The sequence below is a fragment of the Vitis riparia genome, chromosome 6 (assembly GCF_004353265.1).
Source record: "Vitis riparia cultivar Riparia Gloire de Montpellier isolate 1030 chromosome 6, EGFV_Vit.rip_1.0, whole genome shotgun sequence".
Taxonomy (NCBI): domain Eukaryota; kingdom Viridiplantae; phylum Streptophyta; class Magnoliopsida; order Vitales; family Vitaceae; genus Vitis; species Vitis riparia.
The window spans coordinates 875,601-898,761 of NC_048436.1; the positions used below are offsets into that span (position 1 = coordinate 875,601).

General features: G+C 36.9%; 2 protein-coding genes across 7 annotated transcripts in view; both read right to left on the reverse strand.

Moving 5' to 3' along the window:
* LOC117916115 (mRNA-decapping enzyme-like protein) overlaps nt 1-8,784 on the reverse strand; it is a 40,265-nt gene extending 31,481 nt beyond the window's left edge. Inside the window, exons 1-3 of one of the 3 annotated variants that reach the window (XR_004651510.1) lie at nt 8,448-8,784; nt 8,332-8,372; nt 8,200-8,249 (exon numbers count right to left, since the gene is read on the reverse strand). Coding sequence is in view for 1 of the 3 variants with exons in the window: in XM_034831973.1 (XP_034687864.1) it covers nt 8,200-8,249; nt 8,332-8,372; nt 8,448-8,606 (250 nt within the window). In the remaining 2 variants the exon portion in view is untranslated. The remainder of the gene's footprint in view (nt 1-8,199; nt 8,250-8,331; nt 8,373-8,447) is intronic. The other 2 variants (XR_004651509.1, XM_034831973.1) reach the window with 2 other exon arrangements.
* An 810-nt stretch (nt 8,785-9,594) lies between these two features.
* On the reverse strand, nt 9,595-21,155 carry LOC117916083 (OTU domain-containing protein 5). Of its 4 annotated transcripts, XM_034831907.1 has the most exons (10): nt 20,969-21,153; nt 20,482-20,519; nt 19,568-20,403; nt 18,875-19,036; nt 13,959-14,036; nt 11,054-11,132; nt 10,805-10,950; nt 10,466-10,531; nt 10,195-10,372; nt 9,595-10,008 (listed from the first exon to the last, which is right to left on the reverse strand). In XM_034831907.1, exons 3-10 carry the CDS (start codon nt 20,222-20,224, stop codon nt 9,788-9,790), a joined length of 1,587 nt encoding a protein of 528 aa, XP_034687798.1. In that variant the 5' UTR covers nt 20,225-20,403; nt 20,482-20,519; nt 20,969-21,153; the 3' UTR covers nt 9,595-9,787. The 4 variants fall into 4 exon arrangements, with proteins under 4 accessions (XP_034687798.1, XP_034687799.1, XP_034687797.1 ...); XM_034831908.1 differs by lacking the exon at nt 20,482-20,519; XM_034831906.1 differs by having other exon boundaries at nt 19,568-20,519.
* Nucleotides 21,156-23,161: the final 2,006 nt, after the last annotated feature.

Sequence of the window (23,161 nt, forward strand, 5' to 3'; positions counted from 1 at the left end):
GAATCTGCCAAGAGCAGATCTCATTTCAAAATTGGCAATGGAACATGAGTCAACTTTTGGAAAGATGGATAGTGTGGAGACTAATCTTTGAAAAAGACCTTTTCACCATTATTTTCTATAGCCACCACCAAAGATTCAATACAATTGGGGAAGGTTCAATACAATTGGGGAGGTCTGGGAGCAAGTTGGGGAAGGTTGTTTCCCACTTTTCAATACAATTTCATGACTGGGAGCTTGAAGGAGTGACGACTCGTTTTCAGAAACTGCAAACAAGTTCAATCAAGAGAGATGAGGATGATAGAATGGGGTGGAAGAAGCCCAAATGTGGCAAGTTCTCTGTCAAATCCTCCAACAAATCCTTAGTCTATTGAAAAAGAGAGCCTTTTTTCCCACAAACATAGTTTGGAATTCTTGGTTCCTATGAAAGAGTGGAATTTTTGCATGGAAAGCAACATAGGGAAGAATTTTGACAATCAAACAGCTTAAAAGGAGGGAAAGGATGATGTCCAATAAATGTTAAATGTACAAAATAGAGGAAGAATCAACTTATCATTTTCTCCTACATTGCCCTAAAGCAAATATTTTATGGGTACTATTTTTTTTTTTTTTTTTGATAGGAAACCACGCATGAATATATTGATAGAAAAAGAAATACAAAAGGAGGATGAGGAATCCTCCCGCCAAAAGTAAAACTAAACATCATGAAGAAATAACAATACACTAGGCCGTCCCATTGGAACTATTGGATCTACACACTGATAGCCAATCAAGTTGTAATACGTTAAGGGGGATGCCCTTAAAACCCGCTGAACAAAACGCCCAAAAGGACGCAAGGAAATGAATGGAATCCCAAAGATTCCCTGAATTCCTAGCTTTGTCCTCAAATATCCTAGCATTTCTTTCCCGCCACACAACCCAGATTAACGTTATACTCGCGTTTTGCCATAGAATTACCCCTCTCTTGGACTTGTCAAATCTTTTGTAATTGATGAACATCATGTCTGAAATGTTTTTCGGAGGTACCCAATCCATCTTGGCTAGCTGAAAAAGTCTGTGCCACAACCCCAACGTCACTGAACAATGGAGGAAGAGATGATCTGCTGATTCTCCTTGTTCTATACACAACTTACATATGTCAAGGCTAAGAGCTTTGTGGGGTCTCCTCAATTGTAGCAAGTCATTGGTATTTACCTTCTTATGTGCCACAAGCCAGACAAAGGCCTTAACTTTGAAAGGGACTTGAGATTTCCATACAAACTTAGTGGGGAAAAATGAAGAAGAATCAGGCATTTGGGACAAGGCTGTAAAGAAAGACTTGACTGTGAACAAACCTAAAGACAATAAGGACCATGATCTCGCGTCTGAAGCGGAAGCGGATAAGTTCATACAATCTAGAGAGTGCATGAGGCGTTCTAGATCTTCTATCTCAGAATCGGTTAGATTACGACGGAAATTAAAGTTCCATGAGAAAGGGCGAGACGAACCGAGAATTGAAGATATTGGAATATTTTTATCCATTACTACTCGATATAGTCTTGGATATTGGTCTTTTAAAATTTGGTCCCCCCACCACAAATCTTCCCAAAAGCGAATTCTTTCCCCATCTCATACAATAAACCAAGTATACTTGGAAAAATCCTGAAAGCCTTGTGCAATGGCCTTCCAAGGACAGCGGTGTGACCATCTGACTATAGTATTAGCATCCCAACCATTTGAGTGTGTCCCGTATATGCTAAGAATGACTTGATGCCATAGAGATGTACTCTCCCTAGGGAACCTCCACAACCATTTCCCTAGAAGAGCACGATTCCTTAAAGGTATCTTCCCAATCCCCAAACCCCCTTTAACCCTCGGCTTGCACACTGCTTCCCACCTAACAAGATGATCTCTTTTGCCTTCCCCAACCCCTGACCATAGAAAGTCCCTTTGAATCATCTCGACTTTTGCAGCCACTGAAGCTAGAATCTTAAACAAAGAAAGGAAGTAGCTAGGGATATGGGAAAGGCAAGAGTGTAGGAGAGTTATCCTACCGCCAAAAGATAAGTAAGCCTTTTGCCATCCGTCTAATCTCCTAGAGATTCTCTCAATCACTGGATCCCAGAATCCACAAGCAGTTGGATTCCCTCCCAAAGGAAGACCCAGATAAAGTATGGGTCAATCTGAAGCGTTGCAGTCAAGCATCAATGTTAACTTAGAGAGATGATTCTGATCAAGGTTGATGCCAAAAAGATTACTCTTGTCAAGATTGACCTTAAGCCCAGAGATTTGACCAAACACTAACAATAAACTCTTAAGAGTTTGCAATTCTTCCTCTCTAGGGCTAGCAAATAGGATGGTATCATTTCCGAATTGCAGATGGGACACCCTACATCTATTTCTACCTACCCTGAAGCCCTCCAGCAAATTTCTTTCCTCAGCTTTCAACAACATTCTACTCAACACATCTGCAACAATAGTGAATAGGAAAGGGGATAAAAGGTCACCTTGTCTTAAACCTCTAGATGCCTTGACCCACCCTTTAGCATTACCGTTCACTAGAATAGCATAAGAGATTGACGACAGACAACCTCTCATCCGACTCCTCCATTTAGAACTAAATCCCTTCTTCTCCAACACGTGATCTAAAAAATCCCATTTCACATGGTCATAAGCCTTTTCAAAGTCTATCTTGAATACAACTCCCTCCTCCCCTGATTGCTTTTTCTCGTCCACAATCTCATTGGTTATAAGAACTGCATCCAGAATTTGTCTCCCTTGAACAAAAGCACCTTGAGTGGAGTGGATGGTCTCGTGTAGTACTCCTCTTAGACGCCCTAACAATACTTTTGCTTACCTTATATAGACAAGTGATCAGACTGATAGGTCTAAAATCCGAAATCTTCTTTAACTGACTCTTTTTAGGTAAAAGGACTATGAAGAAAGCATTGGTGTTTTGATTAATAATATCTTATGGGTACTATTGCTCTCTTTGTTTGGTATAGTATAGATTATGCACTTTACAGCTAGAGAAACGTTGTTGAGTTGGCTTGGAGCTTTCCTAGGAAAGAAATAGACAAAAAGTTTGAAGGGTAGTTCTGTTGTGTTTGTTTTGGACATTGTAGAAGGAAAGAAACAAAATAGCCTTTGAAGACTTGGAACAATTCAAAGAAATAATTAAACTCTCTTTTATGAATACATCTTTGGAATGGGCTAAGACTGTACATAGATGATCATTCTTTGACCATGATAGGCTTTGTAAATTGGCTTAGCTCAGACTAAGGAAAGCAAGTTTATTTTTCGTTCTTCTCTCTTCCTCTTGTTTGCCTATTTTGGAGACAAATGTATACGTCGTGTGTACTTTCTTGCACCATTTTCTTAGTTCTTTTAATATATATTTTATGTTCTTGCCTATCAAAATTCGTGCACGCACACACATACATATAGAGTTTCATAGCATTATGTTTTATATATTACCAATATTACTTATCTTTCTTATTTTATAATAACCTATGTCATTCCTCCTTCACTATAGTTTGATCCTTAAGACAAAGTAGTTTACTTTATTCAAGCCAAAATCCACATTATAACATATCCATTAAGTGTTTGACTTATATAGGTCATCTGTATATCCTGTAAAATATATACATAGTAAAGTTCTAGACATGTCCTAATGAGCATTGAACAAATGTCTACAAGTATTCAAAAAGAGTCATGTTAAACTATTTTCATTCCATGAAGATTTTTGGGTTGAGCTAAGTGCTATAAGAGGTCTCTAAAGGGATCCTTGGTGTATTGGGGGGGATTTCAATGTGGTGAGATATCTAGAGAAAAGGACGAGTTGTATGAGACTTTCGGCTACCATGAGACGTTTTTCAGAGGTTATTGATGAGTTGCACCTTAAAGACCTTCCCCTATTTGATGGCAAGTATACGTGGAGTGGTGGTTCAAACAACAGTTTAGCCTCTAAGCTGAATTATTTTCTAGTCTTTGACGATTGGGAAGGCCAATTCAGTGGATTGGTTCAGAAAATCATGGCAAATCCAGTCTTTGATCATACACCAATAATGTTGGATGGTGGAGGGATAAGAAATGGAAAGGTTCCATTCAGTTTTGAAAATATGTGGTTAAAGGTGAAAGGGTTCAAAGACCTCATAAGGAATTAGTGGGAGGGATATAGGGTCCAGGGGTCTCATGGCCATATTTTGGCGGTTAAGTCAAAAGTTTGAAGCACGATCTTAAAGTGTGGAACAAAGAGGTTTATTGGAATGTGTCTACCAAAAAACTTAAGGCTCTAGTGCAGTTAGGACAGTCGGATGCAATGGAAAGAGATAAAGCCCTCACAGCGGAAGAATTAGAGGTTAAAAGGAGGGTAGTAGATGAGTTTAAAATATGGGCAATGTCGGAGGAGATTTCCTGGAGGCAGAAATCAAGAGAGTTGTGGCTAAAGGAAAAGGATAAAAATACTATATTCTTTCACAAAATGGATAACACTCATAGAACGAGGAATTTTCTAGAAAAGTTAAGGATAAATAGTGATTTACTAATAGGGGAGAACAATATTAAAGAGGGGATGGCAAGAGCTTTTCAATTGATGTTTTCTAAGATGGGGGAGTGGAGGTCGAGTATAGAGGGACTAGTGTTTAATTTTATGTCGTCTACAAATTCAGCAGCCTTGGAGCTTCCTTTTTCTGAAGATGAGGTTTTTTCAGCCTTGTCTAGTTTGTGTGGTGATAAAGCCCCAGGTCTAGATGGTTTTACTTTGGCCTTTTAACAAGACTATTGGGATGTTATTAAAAGTGAGGTCATGGGCTTCTTTGGTGATTTCTATGAGATAGGATGCTTTGAGAGAAGTCTAAATGCTACTTGTGTAGTCTTGGTGCCTAAGAAGGGGAGGTTGAAGAGTTAAAGGTTTTTAGGCCTATTAGCTTGGTTAGGGGTTTGTACAAGCTGTTGGCCAAAGTTCTAGCTAATAGACTCAAAAAGGTGGTGGACACTTTGGTCTTGGATTTTCAGCATGCTTTTGTGGGGGAGACAAATTTTCGATGCAATTTTGATAGCTAATGAGGCCATTGATTCTAGACTTAAAGATAATTTGAGAAGATTACTATACAAGTTTGATATAGGAAAGGCTTATGACCATGTAAATTGGAACTATGTAATTGCAATTATGGATAAAATGGGTTTTGGCTCCAAGTGGTTGGCTTGGATTAGATGATGTATCTCTACGGTCCATTTCTCTGTTTTGGTCAATGACACTCCTTTTGGTTTCTTCAGCAGTTCTAGAGGGTTGAGACAAGGAAACCCTTTGTCTCCTTGTTTATTTTAGTGATGAAGATCCTTACTTGTTTGATTTCCAGGGCAAAGGATGGTGGCTTTTTTTAGGGGTTCCGGGTTAAAGAAAGGCGTGATGTGGATGTAGAGGTCTCCCATTTGTTCTTTGTAGATTATACTCTCATTTTTTGTCATGCAAGAAGGAAAATCTAGAGTACTCGAGTTGTGTTTTTATGTTGTTTGAGGCATGCTTGGGTCTCAAGATTAATTTGGAGAAAAGTGAGTTGATTCCTATTAGGGATGTCCAAAATTTGGTGCAGTTTGCCGAGGTTTTAGGTTGCGAAGTGGGCACCCTTCCAACCACTTACTTAGGCCTCCCCTTGGGTGCTCCTCACAAGTCCAGTAGGGTTTCAAAAGGAGTGAAGGAACGGTTCTAAAAAAGGCTTGCTTTGTGGAAGAGACGATATATTTCGAAAGATGGAAGGCAAACATTGATTAAAAGCACTTTATCTAGTTTACCCATTTACTCTATGTTCCTCTTTGTTATCCCCAAAAGAGTGGTGGCCAAATTGGAAAAGATTCAAAGAGACTTCCTATTGGAAAGAGAGGATTTGGTGCAAAAGCCTCATTTGGTTAATTGGTTGATTGTTTGTATGGAGAAACAAAAAGGGGGGGTTTGGGTTTTAGAAGCCTTTCTTTTTTCAATAAGGCCCTGTTGGGGAAATGGTATTGGAGATTTGTGAAGGAAAGGTACCCTCTTTGGAAACAGGTAATTGTTGGCAAGTATGGGTTATATGAAGGGGCGTGGTGCACAAAGGAGGTGAGAGGGAGGTTTGGTGTAGGGGTTTGGAAAGCAATTAGAAATGGTTGGGAGGTCTTCAAAGATAAAACAAGTCTTCAAGTTGGTTCAGGGAATCGAGTGAAATTCTAGAAAGATAGGTGGTGTGGGGAAGCCTCTTTGAGGGATGCGTTCCCATGCCTTTATGCTATCACTTCCTCTAAGGATGCTTGGGTGGTAGATGTTTGGGATGGGGGTAGTTTGAATCTGAGGTTTATTAGACAATTCAATTATTGGGAGTTGGAGAACATCGATGCCTTATTTGGGAGGTTGCATAACTACTCCATCGCTACAGAATGACATGGTTTGGTTGGGGACTAAGAATGAAGATTTTTCAATTCAGTCTTTTTACTTCTCTCTAGCAAGTAGGAGAGCGGAGCCTTTCCCACACAGTATAGTGTAGAACTCTTAAGTCCCTGTAAGAACTAGCTTTTTTGCTTGGAAGGCAACTTGGGCTAAGATATTAATAAAGGACCAACTTAGAAGGAGGGGATGGAGGATGTCAAACAGATGCTACATGTGCAAGGCTAGAGAGGAAGCGGAAGATCATATTCTGTTGCACTGTCCAAAAGCAAGCATATTGTGGCAAATGGTCTTTGCTCTATTTCATGTACAATGGGTGATGCATTCTTTTGTCAGAGGGGTGCTCTTAAGTTGGAATAGCTTCTCGGTTGGCAAAAAGAGGAAAAAAGCTTGGAAAGTTGGCCCACTATGCATTTTTTGGTCCATTTGGAGGGAAAGGAATAGGAGAACCTTTGAGGATAGGGAAAGATTAGATCAAACAATTCAAAGTTTTTTTTTTCTCTCTTTTGGGATTGGGTTAAAGTGTACATGGGGGATAGTGTTACTTCTTAGATAGATTTTGTAGATTGGTTAGACTCCCCGTAGGGTGCGATCGTTTTTTGTGAGTTCTCACCCCTATTGGTTTTTGTATATGTATACATCGTATATACCTTTTTTAATACAATACTCTTTTACCTATCAAAAAAAAAATAGAATCAAAGTGGGAGACCATATTATGATTTTTTTTATCTAATATTTACTATTTTGGAATTAAAGAAAAAAGGAAAAAATGACCTATTACTCATGAATATCATAATTCATTTTGTTCTTCAAGAAAAAAATTTATATGCACACTTTTGTCCACAAAAAATATGTTTCTTTTTATCAAAATTCAGTTTGCTCAAAATTTTTTTTTATTCGTTTATTTTGATAGGCAAAAATCAAATATATATTAAGAATGCCTAAGCAAAGGGTGCACCTAAGGAGGTACAATTTTTATTTATAGAGTTCAGCATGAGGGAATACCTTAAAAAATTAATAATAATCATAATACTCCTCTGTACAAACACAGAATTGAACTCAACCAGCCATCCTATTTGTTCTGAATCTTTGTCCTGATCCTTAAATTCCAACACAATTATGGCTCCCATTTAGGAGGGTCCATGCTACATAGGTGGGCCTATTTTAAAATGATAAACCGGGGAGAATTATCATTACTAAAAGAGGATCATGCGATTCAAGTTAAGTAATGGAGCTGGAGAGAGAGAGCCAAAGGGTTGTGGGGGGGTTGCTTTTTTTTCCCTTTGTCAGGGATCATGTTAGGTAACAGAGCTGGAGAACATATTGAAATATGTATCAAGTAAACTTGCCACCAATATATCCACAAGCAGGAGGTCTAATTCTGTGGAAGAAATTACATCATTAAAATGAGTAAATATAATTTTTAAATCCTAAACAAAAATTAAAGCAATTCAGGGAAAAGCACAAATTTGCTAAGCAAGGGCCCTCAGACAGGTCTTCCAGTCCAGTTCCCATCATCAAATACAAAGGGAAGTACACTTTCCATATCCAATCAAACACCCAAACCTCTAATTTGACTAGGTATGACTCTCTTAGCTCAATCCCACCACATTTCTGTTTCTACACTTGTCTAGTCTCTCAGAATCATTCCAAAAAAACTATGTTCTCCTAGTCAGCATGCAAGAGAAATTTTGACTATGCAGCAAACATAATGAAACTGCAGAAATGAATTATTATCACAGCCAAAAAATTAAAAATAAAAATAAAAATAAAAGAACGAATTATTGATCAATAAATGAAGTGCCAACCTGTGTTGCGCCGATTCATCACAATGAACTGGAACCGGGGCTGAGTGTTCCTGAAACAAAACAAATCCATAAAATAGAAAATTCATAAAATTTCAAATTATATAATAAAAACATGAAGAAGAAAAAAAATACCTTTTAACGACAAATAGAGATCCCTCGACGTCCTTTCGACTCTGTAAATGAATGAAAAGCATATAATGAGGGGAAAAAAAAAAAACGAGTGGGGGAGAAGAGAGAGAGAGGAGTACCCATTGGCTGAGGTCGATGTTGAATTCATAGAAGGTGACATGAGCGGCGGTGATTAAAATCTCTTCGACGAAGGGATCGATTCGTTGGAGAACAGTGAGATTGAGGATTTTGGTGCTCTGTTGATCCAGATTTGGCATTAATTTCCCGTTCTGTGACATTTTTACCTTTATTTTTCTTCTATTAATGGGCGTGTAATTTGCTGTATGGGCTTCCCCAACACAAACCCTAGAATCTGCTGTTGGTTAGGCCTCTCTATCTCTGCAAGAGTCGTTCGTTACTTCTTCTTCACTCCGCCCTTATTGTTTTGTTTTTATTTTCTTTTTTTCTTTTTTTTGGGTAATTCACCAAATTGCCCTTCAACGAACCAACGGTGCTTCTTTCTCTTTTAATTTGCCAGCAGGGCAGGGCTTCACCTCACTACTCCGATCATGGCTTTTTGTGGGAATAAAATGCTAATATTGGTGGGTGAAAAAGAATATGCAAAATAAATAATATAACAATCAAGAAGTAGATTTCAATACCTAATACTCAAATATTCTGATTTTCTGAACCCATGCCCAATTACTTCAATTTTCTAATATTTTTAAATTTTTTATTTACATGTATAAATGATCCCACAAATATTTAAAAACTTAGAAATACTATTACTATAAAAAGCACTTTCACAGAATTTAAAAAAAAAAAAACAAGAAAATCTATAAAATTTTAATAAAAGATTCTTTTAAAATATGTTTGATAGTGATTCTAGAAAGTGTTTCTAATATCTTTAATGATAAAAAATTTCAAGCATTAAAAATACTAAAAACGCTTCTTAAAATCATTATCAAACACACTCTTAGAAATTTAACGTCAGTTTCTCTTGTTGTCCAAATGTACAAGCACCTTACAGGGTTTTATTTTAATGCTAAAATAAATACCCCCACGCACCCCCACCCCAAAAAAGAAAAAAACAGAGATTGGCAATCCACACCCTTCATGTGGAACTGCATGCATTGAAGGGCTATTCCATAATAGAAACCCGAGTTGCCTACGGACAATTTCTGATTATTTACCCTCCATCAAAAAGCACTACCAATGTAAAAGCAAAAAAAGTTACTTCACATGACTGAAGAGTGAAGACTGTTAATAAAGCCCCACGTTATTTGGTTTACAAGCAAAGCCATGGACGTAACCGCTAAATCCATTTTATTTATTTAGGCTTGAATAACCCATAAGTAGAGTTCAGAAAGGCTAGCTGCTTGCTACATAGGAATAGTTTTCTTTACTAAAGCTACAATGTCAGCAACAAGAAGCCAATATAACCTCTCACTCGCATCCTAATAATATTGTCATGCTATTTTCATTCAGTTGCCTTGCCTTTGCGTCTGCTGCTACTCCCAGTTTCCACCAGGTAACAAGCCATAGATTCAGCATCGTCCCCAAATATGCTGTAAGCTTCAATCACCTGCAGATAGCTGAACCCCATTGACAGAACCATCTGCATGCTACTGCTGAGGACAGTATCTGGTAACCCATGCTGCTCCCTTCCCCCTTCCAGCTTCGTCTCGCTCCCTGATGGCCCTATGTTTCACGTGTGTCCAAATACTTCATCAGCATAGCACAAACTTTTTAATTGTTACAATCAAACCAAAACAGTTGATTTTAATTCCATATTCTCCTCTCCCTACTTTTTAACTACTCGAGAATCAAATCACATTACACCATATAAGAATTGAGTTGCCATTATATGTTGAAGAATACACTCACTTGCTCCAGAAGACGATGGTTCAGCACCAGACGTAGAAGAAGACTCTCTACAGCCAAGTTGTGACTTGAATTTGTCATCAGCAAGATACTCAGCTCGAGAGGCTTCCATCACCATACGTTCAATCTCCTTCTCAGTGAGCTCAAGATCCGAGTAAAACCGCCCCTCAGCTAGAAGTGCCTGTTATTAACAATGAAGAAAATAGCACAAGTAATTAACATGTTAAGCCAAAGATTAATGTAGATCAAACTGCCTAACAATACAGGTACTTGCATTATCAATTTGTTGGTCTTGTTGAGCTTTAATAGCAGCCTTGACTTGATCCTTGTCAACATTCACCTATACAGAAAACAACAAAAAGATATCGTCAGAAAGTCAACCAACAGATAACAATGATAAGAATAACCTAACAGCTGACTTTGGGCTGTGAATTATAGAGTGGAAGAAAAAGATGGAGCAATTCCTACTTAATACTGGTGGAAACAGAGCCTTAAATGAACGATAGGCCTTCATGTTTTCCCTGTTCTACAACAGTGTTGTGTTTATTCAATTTGCATGAAAAACAGGTATTAGATAATCCAATACTAAATACAACAAGACTTGTATACTCACCCCACGTAGAGAGCTAAATCCAAGCCCAGCACCAATGGTTAATCGCCGGGGATCAACAAGTGAGTTGTAATGATTCCCATGATGATAGCTTAATCGAATGGGAGGTGTGTCAGTATCATAGCTTCCATGAAAAATGTTGATAGGTTCTGTGCAATAGGAAGACTGTGTGTTAGTGGAAAGTAAGAATGTTGAAAAGGAAGTTCACTTAATGAATGTCACAATCATCAGTCATCTCTAATAGAGCAGCACCTGTGCTATAGGAATATATATGGATAGGCCGATTATACATTTCAGATAAAGCTTGGATCTCTGCATTGTTTCCATAGACCTGCACCCAACAGAAAAGTATAATGTTCATATCAATAATGGAAAAAAGACAAGGAAACAGACCCTTAATCAAATGCTGTGTCAGGTTATTGATAGGCTATCACAATAGATAATACTAAACAAATGCAGTAAACTGAAGTTAACAGCTAGGAAACATTCTCCCAAAAGTAATGAAAATTTACAAGACAAGAAGCAAATGAAGTGATGCACAATTTTATCATTCTTTCAGCTGGGGGTTGGTAGAGTCAGTAGAGTGGTTCTGTCCATGTTCCTTATGCAGTAATGAACCTGTGAAATGATGCAACATCTTTTAAAAGGTTGATTTAAAATTTTATTACATGAGACCTGTTAAGTAGCCTTCTTTCTCAGTTACAGCCATGCAATTCACCTGTATTTACTCTTCTTGCATTCTATAAAAACTGGCCAACACCAGTTCATTTTTATTCCAACTGTTCGCCATTTTTCTCATTTATGGTTAGGCAAAATTCAAACTGTTTGCCATATAATCTATCTGCTACATCATCATCCACTACATCATCATCCACTACCTTCAAATGCATCAATACACATTGTTTCAAGGCCAAGTATGCTTAATGGCCATTTATATAGATCAGCTTCTACTGTCAACCAATAGAAGAAGCAAAAGAAGAAGCCAGTGTTGTTTTTGTGCTTAATGCCCATTGCGTTTTGGAAGTGTGTTTTAAAACTGCTCTTATGAAAAATAAGGGCAAGATTGACCTTTTCAAATGTGCCATTGAACTCAAAACTGCTTCCTAGATTGCATGTAAGCAAAAGCAGGGAGTCTTCCAGCCTTTCCAAAATACAGGGTGGCTTGCACCTTGCAGGGTTTTTGGTGACGCATTCTCATCAGCTACTACTCTTAGGGTAAGGCAACTCATAATGAGCCGTCAGGCCCCTCATTCTCTGTTGATATATATTTTACTGGAGCAGAAAATTTTAGTTGTAAAGAATGATTTTTCGAAAGAACTGTTTTTGTGGTCCAAAGAATTGCTGATGGATGTAGATATCTCCTTTCATGACCTTGTTGATAGTTTAGTGCTGTTTTGAACCAACTGATTGATCACGCATGCCTTTCTTTTTAGTTGTGTGAATTCAGATGTGCCTTGTACACCTTCTATGTACTTTGAGTTGTGAGCCCCCTTTGATTAGGTGTTTTTTGTAAATATATTCTATCTCTAATTTGACTATCAGTAAAAATGTTTGAGAAACCATTTATTGAGAAATATGCCAAAGATTTCATAACTTATTTATTATCAACAGAAACCAAGCCCTTTTCAATGGAATCTATTGAGTCAGTGTCCACAAGATCTCTTCAAGGGGGTTTCTCTTAGATCAATGAAAGTCACGCATTCATTGCCAATAAGAATCACTTCAAAGAATTGTCTCAACCACACCATGTACACAAGGCCCCTGGATTTGAGATTATTTCTTCAGAAGCATCTGACTAATACCAAGGATAATCTATAAAAAAATATGGAGATACCAATAAATTGTGTGGAATTCTAGGAATGGGGCTGATTCCCAGGTTGCTGGTTTAGACCATTTGATTCAATTGTCTGATGAGAAGAATATTTTTGATAGGTGAAATAACAGAGTACATATAAAAGGGAGAACCAAGAGGAAAGGAGGGCTACAAGAAACAACACCCACCCTCACCGAAAATGCAACCAATCAATAAAGCTGATTAAGAATATTATACATAGAAGGGAAAGAATTATACATAAGAGAGATCCTTTGAGAAAACAAAGACCAAGATCCTTTCCCCTTTCTAACTACTAGTTCTTTTGGATAAGATAACCAATTAATATTTTCTTTTTCCAGTCAGTATTATTAATAGGCCGTATGAAAACTGATTTAGCACTAAAGCCAATTATTTGACACCCCATAGATGAAAGCCCAATCCATAGAAATTCCCAACCCCAGTATTCACATTTCTTTTTGCCACTCTGGTCCACATTGAAAACACTGTTTTAAATATTGAGAATCTTAGTTTTAGTATTTTAAAGCTGCATTGATTAGGAAGGGGTGTAAGTAAAACCATAAAAACTGATAAAATCAACCCAAACCAATCAAAAACAATCAAATCAGTTCAGTTCAATAATCATAAAGGTCGGTTCAGTTTTAGAATTTTGAAAACCAACATTATTGATTTGGTTTTCGATTTCCTTGTCTCCTAACCGATAAAAACCAAACCAAACCAACATTCTAAGACTTATTTATAATTATTCATTATTTGATGAGTTTTTTTTATATTAGAATCTATTAAATTAATTTATTTTTATTATATTATGATCAAATTAATTTTTAAATGCATTTATTATATTTTGGACTAAAATTTTTTAATATATTTTGAACTTTAAACCCAAGCCCAAGCTTGTTTCAATCACTTTTAAGAACAGATTAGCCTTAAAGCCTAAATCAACTTGCATCCAACTAATCATCCAAACCAAACCAAACCGATTTTAAACAAGCTTGGTTTGATTCAGTTTTTCCATCACTAAAAGGTTGGTTTGGTTTTAATTTAATTATAAACCAACCATGTTGGTTAACTAATTTTTCCCCAAAAACCAATCACATCACACCACTTTACACTACTAGGATTAGGCAGCCTCTGATACATTATGTTAAAGAGAGAAAGAAATAGCAACCCTATGTTTCTTAAAAAGCTCAATCAAACAAATCTATAAAAGATCAATCAAGAAAGGTGAGAAGGTCCTCTGCAATGAGAAAACAAGTTCAAAATGTTCTATCTTTGGAATTTGAACTGATAAAAACAACATATGGATAGAATTACAAGATTGCATACCTTGTCTCTTCTCTTCCTCTTACAGTAAGACATAAAACCTTCTGTTATGAATTGAGAAAAGTGATCTCTCTCCCGCTCCTGAATAAGAAAAGGGATAACTTTTATCTGATGCTTTCACTGAGGAAAAATTACCAACAGAAGCACCACGTCTCAAAGAAATGTTACTCGCGCATATAAAATTACAAAAACTAAAAAAGTGGGACATCCACAAAATATGATGAAGCAATCCTGGAATTATGCACAGCCTACAAATATAGGAATTTTTTGAAACATATTTGAAAGAAATCAATCATAGGATGCAAAATATCAGAAGCAGAGCACAGGAAGTAGTGGTCCATTTATTATTCAGGCAAAGTCAGTATTAGGTCAATATCTGGAGTCCAGTGCTGTATTTGAATATCATATACGAGCACACATATAAGAACAACCTCTACTCTGTGAACAGATAACTCCTCTATTTCTACCAAAATAAAATAAAAAACCTTTAGATCGACAAAAACAAAAGACCAAAAAAAATTTTAAAAACATCCAACAAATGATGAAGCCTAAATTTAATGGCAGTAAAAGAAATTAAATAATGTAAAAAAAAAAAATCATACAAAATTACATATACAGCCCAGTGAAAATAAACATGAAACATCTCACCATCCAAGACAAATTAAAAAGTTCCTATTAACAGCAAATCAAGGATTTTTATCATGCTTTGGAGAGCTTAGAGTTGGTTTTAAAAGACTTTTTCCTTAAATATTTATTTTCTTGATCAAGGGACCCAATGTGCATTGGGCGCTTGAGATTCTTACATCATGCAGACGGTATGGAAAGTAATTAATGTTTTATGGGCATGTGGTGCTTTTCCTGCACTTCCTTGGCTTTTGGTGTTCTTTGTACACTTCCTAAATACCTTGTTGTAACCCCTTTGGCTTTATATCTTATTTGCATAAAATATGGGTAAATCCCAAATTGAGTGCAATTAAGTCATTTCTTCTTCTTTTTCTTTCTTACTTTCTTTCCCTGTTTCAGTAATGTCTTCTGGTCATGTGGTGCTTTTCCTGAGCTTCCTTGGCTTTTGGTGTTCTTTGTACACTTCCTAAATACCTTGTTGCAACCCCTTTGGCTTTATATCCTATCTACATAAAAAAACAGGTAAAAGCCCAAATTGAGTACAATTAAGTCATTTCTTTTTCTTTTCTTTTTTTCCCTGTTTCAGTAATGTTCATGTCAATTTAGTCGACAACCAGAATTTTTGATAAATTTTGGCCTAGTAGTTAGAACAATATGTATTATCCTTATCAACAGTAAAGTCACCAATTTAAACAAAAAATTTTGCTGAATAACTTCTAAAATAAAGTCAATGGCTCACATTAATTGAGGCCCCCAAAGAAAATTTCTTGGTCCTGCTCCTGCCTACCAAAAGTTCAAGCCTAAATTCCATAGGGGTTAATAATACATTGAAGGACTAAAATACACTGCACAAAAGTGGATGATCATTAGACACAATCAACCAATTCTTCATGAATAAATGTGTGAGGTTCTCTTGTGTGACTTCAAGAAGATCTTATTAAAAAACCAAACTGAACTGCATAGTTGAAAGATGTTCACATGTTCCAAGTGCTAGTTCTTTTGGCAATTTTAATATATTCTCTTATTTATAAAAAAAAAATACTTTCTCAATTATATATTCCTTCTTCATTTTTTTTTTAGATAAAAGCAATTGTATTAAAAGCGCCCAAAATTATACACATTGTATACAAGGCACGAAGGCCAAAAAAAGAGGAGAGGATATCCTTTATTTATGAGGATCAAACAATTGCCAGAGTAATGAATCTATCTACAAAGATGGAAATATAAGACAGTGAACCCATACCCTGTTTTCTTGCAACTTTAACCTACTTACTTTTAAAATATGATATTTATCATTAGCATCAAACAACAAACAGAAGACTTATGGACATCCCAAGAAGTATAATATATATACATATATATAAACATACATATATACATATATATACATACATACCTACACACACACATGCATATACACATGTATGCTTGTTGACTGTTATCTTTTTTCTGGATAACAAGACCCCGAGATTGACCCCCTCTCCCCAAAACAAACCCACCTCCTAACAATGAGGCATTTATTCCAACTACTAGCAAGACAAACCCTAGGTGATGTAGGCCTGCCCCAGATCATTGAATCTAGACTTGTGAAACTAGGAGTGGTTCTTAATTGACTCGATTTAAACACAAATGATGGATTTCCATCAAATGCAAAATGGAACAGTGTCACCCATGGCAAGATCCTAGTTCTGTTAATGTTATAGGAAAAGCAGGTATTATAAAAATACAATGAAGGGGCACAGCTCAAGCACATTAGGAGACACATGGAGTAACCACAGCAAAACATCATTGTTATCATTTGCAAGAACAAATCAAGATCAAATCTTAAACTTTAATGCCTTGCTACTTCTTGCCAGATCCTATCATTGGGCATCAACACTCCTTTTCTTCTAAGCAAACATAGTATACAAAAGTGTGTAAAAAGGGGGAAAACCCTAATGTACACAAAATATACACACGTTACCCCACTGCAGAAAGACAGGAAAAATCCAGGACAAAACAACAATCCCTAAGAGAATCCACCTTCAACAAACCAATACGGATAAGAACCTTTCCCAAGAGAATCCTTAGATAAGCAAACCAGACATAAGAAGTCCCTAAGGAAGGAAGGCGCTCTTTTGCAAAACAAAGTGGTCTTTTCTGTGGGGAATGGTAGAAGGGTGAAATTTTGGAAAGATAATTGGTGTGGAAATTTCACTCTGTGTAATTCATTCCCCTCTTTGTATGCCTTTGCATCATATAAAGAGACTTGGTTAGAGGAGTTGTGGGATCATTCAGGAGAAGAAGGGGTTTGAAGTCCTAGCTTCTCTATGCCCTTTAATGACTTGGGAGGTGGAGGAGGTGGAGGAGGTGGAGGAGGTGGAGAGATTACTTTTGACAATCCGAGGTAGGAGGCTTAATCCTCTTATGGAAGATAGAATGCTATGGAAAGAGACTAAGGATAGGATTTTCTCAGTTAAATCTCTTTATAGTACTCTAGTTTCAAGTAGAGTTGTTCAGTTCCCTATCGGCATTATTTGGAATCCTTGTGTGCCTACTAAAGTGTGTTTCTTTGCTTGGGAAGCTTCTTGGGGTAAGGTGATAACTTTGGATCAACTCAAAAAGAGGGGCCGGTTTCTAACTAACAAATGCTTCCTTTGCTGTGAGGAAGAAGAGTCAATTGATCATATTCTTATTCAGTGCTCCAGGGCAAGAGTGTTATGGAAGTTATTGTTTGCTCTTTTTGGTGATACTTAGGTCCTTCCTTTTTCGGTTAGAGATACCCTTAGTGGTTGGTGTGGCTTTAACTTGGGCAAGAAGCGCAAAAAGGTATGGAAGGCAGCCCCTTTGTGTATTTTTTGGACGGTTTGGAAGGAAAGAAATAGGATTGTTTTGATAATGAGGAGCTTTCGATTCATAGGTTGAAAAATTCTTTCGTATGTAACCTTTGGTTGTGGACTAAGTCGGTTGTAAATGATGGTCCTCTCCCTTTACTCAGTTTTTTTTATTGGCTAGGTGCTAGTTGAGGGCTGGTTTTGTATTTCCTCTTCTTTTTGTGCCCTTTGGCGCCTCTTGTATACTCCCTGTATGCTTTTGGGTTAGCCTCAAGGTGCCCTTTTCTAATATATGTTTTTTGTATGTTTGCCTATCAAAAAAAAAAAAAGCAAACCCTAAGGAGCAGTTGTGCTACCTCATTTCTAACTAACATGCCAACTGAGTAAAGAATCCTTTCCTCAAACATCACCCAAACAACACCAAAGATGGAAAACAGAAAAGGCTCCTATGGATGATGTGATTTTGAATTAACTTCTAGCTTTTTCTTTCTTCCTTTGCTTGTCCCAATTAGTGAGATCGTTACCCTTTTCGGTATGCAAAAGCACATCAAGACCTTGCACTACACCTAAACTAACCCTCTATTCCGATATGACATATGATGACTTGAAGTCAAAATCTTTTGTTTTTTTTTTTCCCATACATTGAAAAATAGCTAAATATGTCCAAGAATTCCAATATAGCATAGGATGACTTGACTCGAAATCTTCCTCTCTTTTTTTCCCAATACATATGAAAAATCACTAAAAAAACTCGAGGGTTTCTTAGTGAGAGAATTTTAAGTAGTTTTCTTACTATAAAAATTTTTTAATAGCAAAATATTTAGAAATGTATAATTGTTGCATTGCAAACTATATAGACGGGTCTGAATACAATGTACCACCATTTCAAGAACATATTTTTGCAGCAGCCTCACTGAAGTCATCATCTGCCCTTATACATTGATTGTTTTCCTTTTGAAGCATATTAAGTTTGATTTTTAAAAATTCAGAATGGTATTTGATTGCCTGTAACAGTGCAACGAACGAGCTGTGTGCTTGTAAATACAAAAAGAAACTTGGAAGATATCGAAAGCATGTTTTCACTATCCAAAAAAAAAGAACTAACAATTCCATTATGGTCAAGAATGTGAAAACTTTGCTTTTCATTTGGTTACATGGGGGAGAGGGTAGAAGACAAAAGCATCCGACAAGCAAACAAAACAACACACGCACACACAGAGAAAAAGAGAAAACAGAATAAGAACACATTCTAGGATTCCAAATCTAGAGTTTGCAAAATTTCCATGTCCAATATACTGCACCCATCTACACAAATCACATGCCTTTTGTTTTCATTTGAACAAGTCACAAGGTTATTTAGCAGCTAAAAATTTGCATGTCCAATATATTTTTGTAGTGTCTGCATAGCAGTACACTACAAAAATATAAGCACAAACAAAATAAATCATTCAAATGAATATTCACATAAAGAAGATGTCATACCATATAATCAATGCACATTTGCCTAATCAAATCATACGCTTCAGAGTCCCCATAGACCTGATCTGCAACAGCACGAAAGAGGCAGTTCCCATCCTCCACCATCCGTTTGACTTCTAAACCTTTTGCCCGCCTGATATCAATCTCAAATTGGCGTTCTCTTTCCTGAAATGGATGCAACACGCTGATGTTAGAATGTTGAATCACATGTATACAGTAGCTCTGCAACAGTACAAGATCAAGTTGAGATTGTGACATCCAGATCAAGAAGAAAGTGCACCATTTTCCATGTTAAAGAAGGAAGGATAATTTCAGCATTAGAAAAAGATCAATGTGATACTTCCATCCAACTAACTAGCTAAAACAAGGACTTCGATCATGGGGTGTGTAAGAGTTATAATGGGCAACATGGGTGGGACCTCCAACATTGAAAGACACATCAGAACCAATAAATAATTCAAATCAAAGAAGCACAAACTGTATTTAAACAAGAAATGATGCCTACATAACTAATCAAATGATATGGGGAGAGGTAAGGGAACTTAAGCTTCTTACTACTTAGACATATAAAGAAATTTTATACAGTAAGCAGGCTGGCTAATCATTTGACAAACCAAAATATGGGTCTTAACCCATAACAAGCAAGCATATGCCAGAGTCACTTCATTAGTTAGTAGTAAAACCATGAGGACTTACAGCATCATCATAGGAGGATACAAAGCAGGAATTCTGCTCATCAGCACTATTGTAACCTTCATTTTCACCATGAGACCTGGGAGAGGAAGGCCGTGACCCAGTTGGAGAAGTCCTAGTTGAAACAATAGGCCAGGCAACTGCTCTTCTAGGTGATCCAATCCGTACAGAATTTGAACCGTCTGAGCCAAATCTCATTGGATTTGAATTAGTCGCCCAATGTTTTGGGGGAGGGACAGGAGGAGGAGGGGGATAGGAACTCCTGTTAACAATCTGTGAAGAATCAGCACTCGAGCCCTCATTTTCAACTGCAAGTTTCTCATTAATCCTCAACCCACCAAACTCTTGATCCAAATCCCCAGACCCCAGAACATCATCATTAACAATCTTTTCACCATCAACATTATCATCATTTGCATTGTCATTCCGGACACTTTCTTGCAAAAGATCATCAGTTTTCGTCACCTTATTCTCACAAGTCTCCAAGGTATCATCCACGATTGTTTGTTCCTGCAGCTCCTCTCCGACTTCCTCATCTTTGACAGCAGAAGGAACTTGAGTAGCGGCCTGAGGCTGGGATGGAGCCAAAGAAGAACTGGGCAAGGAAGAAGTGCGATTAGGGTTCGAACCAGAACCACGCTGAACCAAAATCCGAGTCATCCTTTCTCTTGCACGACTGAAACCCTATCCCCAATCTCCCTCCCAGAATCCCAATTTTACAAACTTAAAACCTAGAGCATAGGTTTATCACGCGTCCTTGCCTTAGGCGCGCTAATGTCAATCCCCCGGCCAAATGATTTGTTCCAGCACGGTGCCTTCTGCTCCTCACGAATCAATCTCTGCATTCCCCTAACAATTCTCATGAGACCCAGACCTCCAACTTTAAACAAGAAAACCCTCTAAGAAGTCGAATTTACCGGAAATTTCCTGAAAATTCACCTCCAAAAGCACCGAGCTGCATTCAAAATAATTAATTCCCAAGAAAATCAAAATATATATATATTTCTCCGCCAAATTCCGTTTGGTTACCAAAAAAAGACAGGACAAGAAATGAAAAGAAATCAAACTTCCAAATCCAAGAATTTCCGCGATTCCCATCGTAAGAAAACAGCAAACGCCCCCCCCCCCCCCCAATCCCAAACATCATTCCCTTTTCTTCCCCTCGATTTTCTCGGCAACCAAACAGAGAGTAAAACCAAGAAGCAAAGATCGAAATCCCCAAAACAAACCGCGATAACCCACAGAAAACAAAAAAAAAAAAACACAAACAAAACAAAACAAAACCAGACATCCACCAAACACCAAAAAGACCAAAATCAGCGCAAATCAGAAAGAAAGGAAAAAAGAAAGAAAACCATAAAACCCTCGAGTCGACTCAGCGCGACTCCGAGTCTATAGACTCACCTGAACGACCCTGCAGAGCGAGAGAGAGATCTACAAAAGCTGAGCCCAAATGCACTTGAAAGCAACAAGATTCAACAAATGGTATCTAGGGTTTTTCAAGATAACTTCAAGACGAAGGCGCAAGAGAGAGAGAGAGTCTGAAGTTATCAGAGAGAAAGAGAGAACTAAAAAAAAGAAAAAAGAGAGAGAGAGAGAGAGAGAGAGAGAGAGAGAGAGAGAGAGAGAAACTTGAGGAAAATGAGTTGGAGGCGGCCACTTTATTTTATTTTATTTTTATGTTTAATAGGAAGATGACGTGGATTTTCCCGGTAATGGCTGGGTGCCCCTCGTCGCCGATAAGACACGTGGCAAGTTTTGGGCGGTTCCTTACGCGAGTGTAGAGTTGAGTTCGAGTCAGAGTTGATGGGATTGGCGTGCGTGTGAGTCACTCCTTGTCAGAAGGGATTCTTTCCTTGCTCCCTAGTGGAAACTTTGAAATTACCGTTTTGTCCTCCCCTTTTTCACATTGCCAAACCCGTTCTATGGGTGAAAAACGAAAACCCCCACGTGTTGTGTTGGAATATTCGCGTGACGTTGGGCTCCTTATGGAATGTGTTGGACATTTTTTTTCAATTAATCAAAACAAAGAAAGGAAAACTAGACACATGTTGTTTATACTATCCCTCCCACTTGCTTTTAATGATGATTGAGGATAAAGAAAAAGGATGGTCTAAATATTAATAAATATATTTTGGTTTTTATCGTAGTATATACAAGAATGTATAGTATAAGTATCATTGGTGATGTCAAAATTAGGTATATGTCACCTAAGTATCTCAGAAATGATGCAATTCAATATGATACCACGACCAAAATAGTAGAACCCTTTTAGTACCATCTATTAAAAGGTATTTCTTTACGTTCTATACATTTTTACACTATCACTTGACCATCAATAAGGTCATGCTAATTGGGTAATGCCTCTCATTTAGTATTTAGCTAAAAAAACTTGCGAATCTCTCATGATCATTCAGAAGTTTACGCGTAATAACCCTATATATACGACGGACACGCTTATTATAAAGACTTAGAGAAATAATATAAGAAACACTAAAAAAATTGCTTTTAACCATCATTTTGATTTGAATATGATGAGTTAGGTTTTAGATGATAATATTAAATGCATTATCATCTTTTATTTGACATTTTTTTTATAGAAGAATATAGGGGATGTGTCTTTTCTTATATTAAGGAAATATCTAAGACGTTGAATCGAAAGGATCTACCGTTGGATAGATACCTTTGGCAACTAGGAAAAGTATTTTGAGAATATAAGGTTTGAATTTTATTTTATTTTTATTTTTTTAAAGTAGGCTTTATCCCTAGCTTATTTTGTTACTATACAAATGATTCTTCCAAAAAAAGCTTGGTTGCTAACATGGACATGATAGAGATTAGAGAGAAGAATTTTTCAATGAGCTAAATGATTACATTTGTACAAATTTCCAACAATATCTCGAGTCTTTTCTATGGTACATCATCCCTTTTTTTAATAATATACATGTGAAACAAAACATGAATGCTAATCGTCCATTAGTCGCTAATTAGACGTGGATGGAGGCAGGGTAACTGTTGCTGTTGGAAACTAGATGCTGATGTGGAGATGGCCTGAAATGGATGCTTGTTGCTTGGCATGCTCCTCAATTCCTGGAGCCCATGATGCCCCATGTAGGAGAGAGCATGTAGAGTGAGTATTAGTGGGTAAGGGTTGCAATTCATGTTGTTGGGTGGTGTACATGTCACGTTAAAATCCATATATTCTATTACATAATTCAATCCAAACCCGACACCGAATATTTTACTAATAATTATATAAAAATCATAAACAAAAATATTGTCCAATTATTAAAATAGGTAATTTATCATGTAACTCATTTAATCTATTTAATAATTAGGTCTTTCTATTTAATAATTAAGTTGAATTAGATCTTGTATACATTTAATCATATCTTGACCAAATATGTTTATGATTCAATTAACTTATTTTATTTAAAAATAAATTTAAAATGAGTCAAATATAGGTTAAATTGTTTAAAAACATAATTAGATTAATGGTGAGATTATTAACTGAGTCCATTTAGATCGAATTCATGTTATGCAACTTGAAAAATTACTTATTTATTAAACAGGTTATGGAAGCCGACATGAATCTAA

Coding starts and splice junctions, on each gene's coding strand:
- LOC117916083 (XM_034831908.1), bottom strand. CDS start 20,224: ATGACTCGGATTTTGGTTCAGCGTGGTTCTGGTTCGAACCCTAATCGC. Junction 14,037..18,874: donor AAATGTGCATTGATTATATG/GTATGACATCTT, acceptor TTTCTTATTCAG/GAGCGGGAGAGAGATCACTT. Junction 10,009..10,194: donor ACCATCGTCTTCTGGAGCAA/GTGAGTGTATTC, acceptor CGTGAAACATAG/GGCCATCAGGGAGCGAGACG.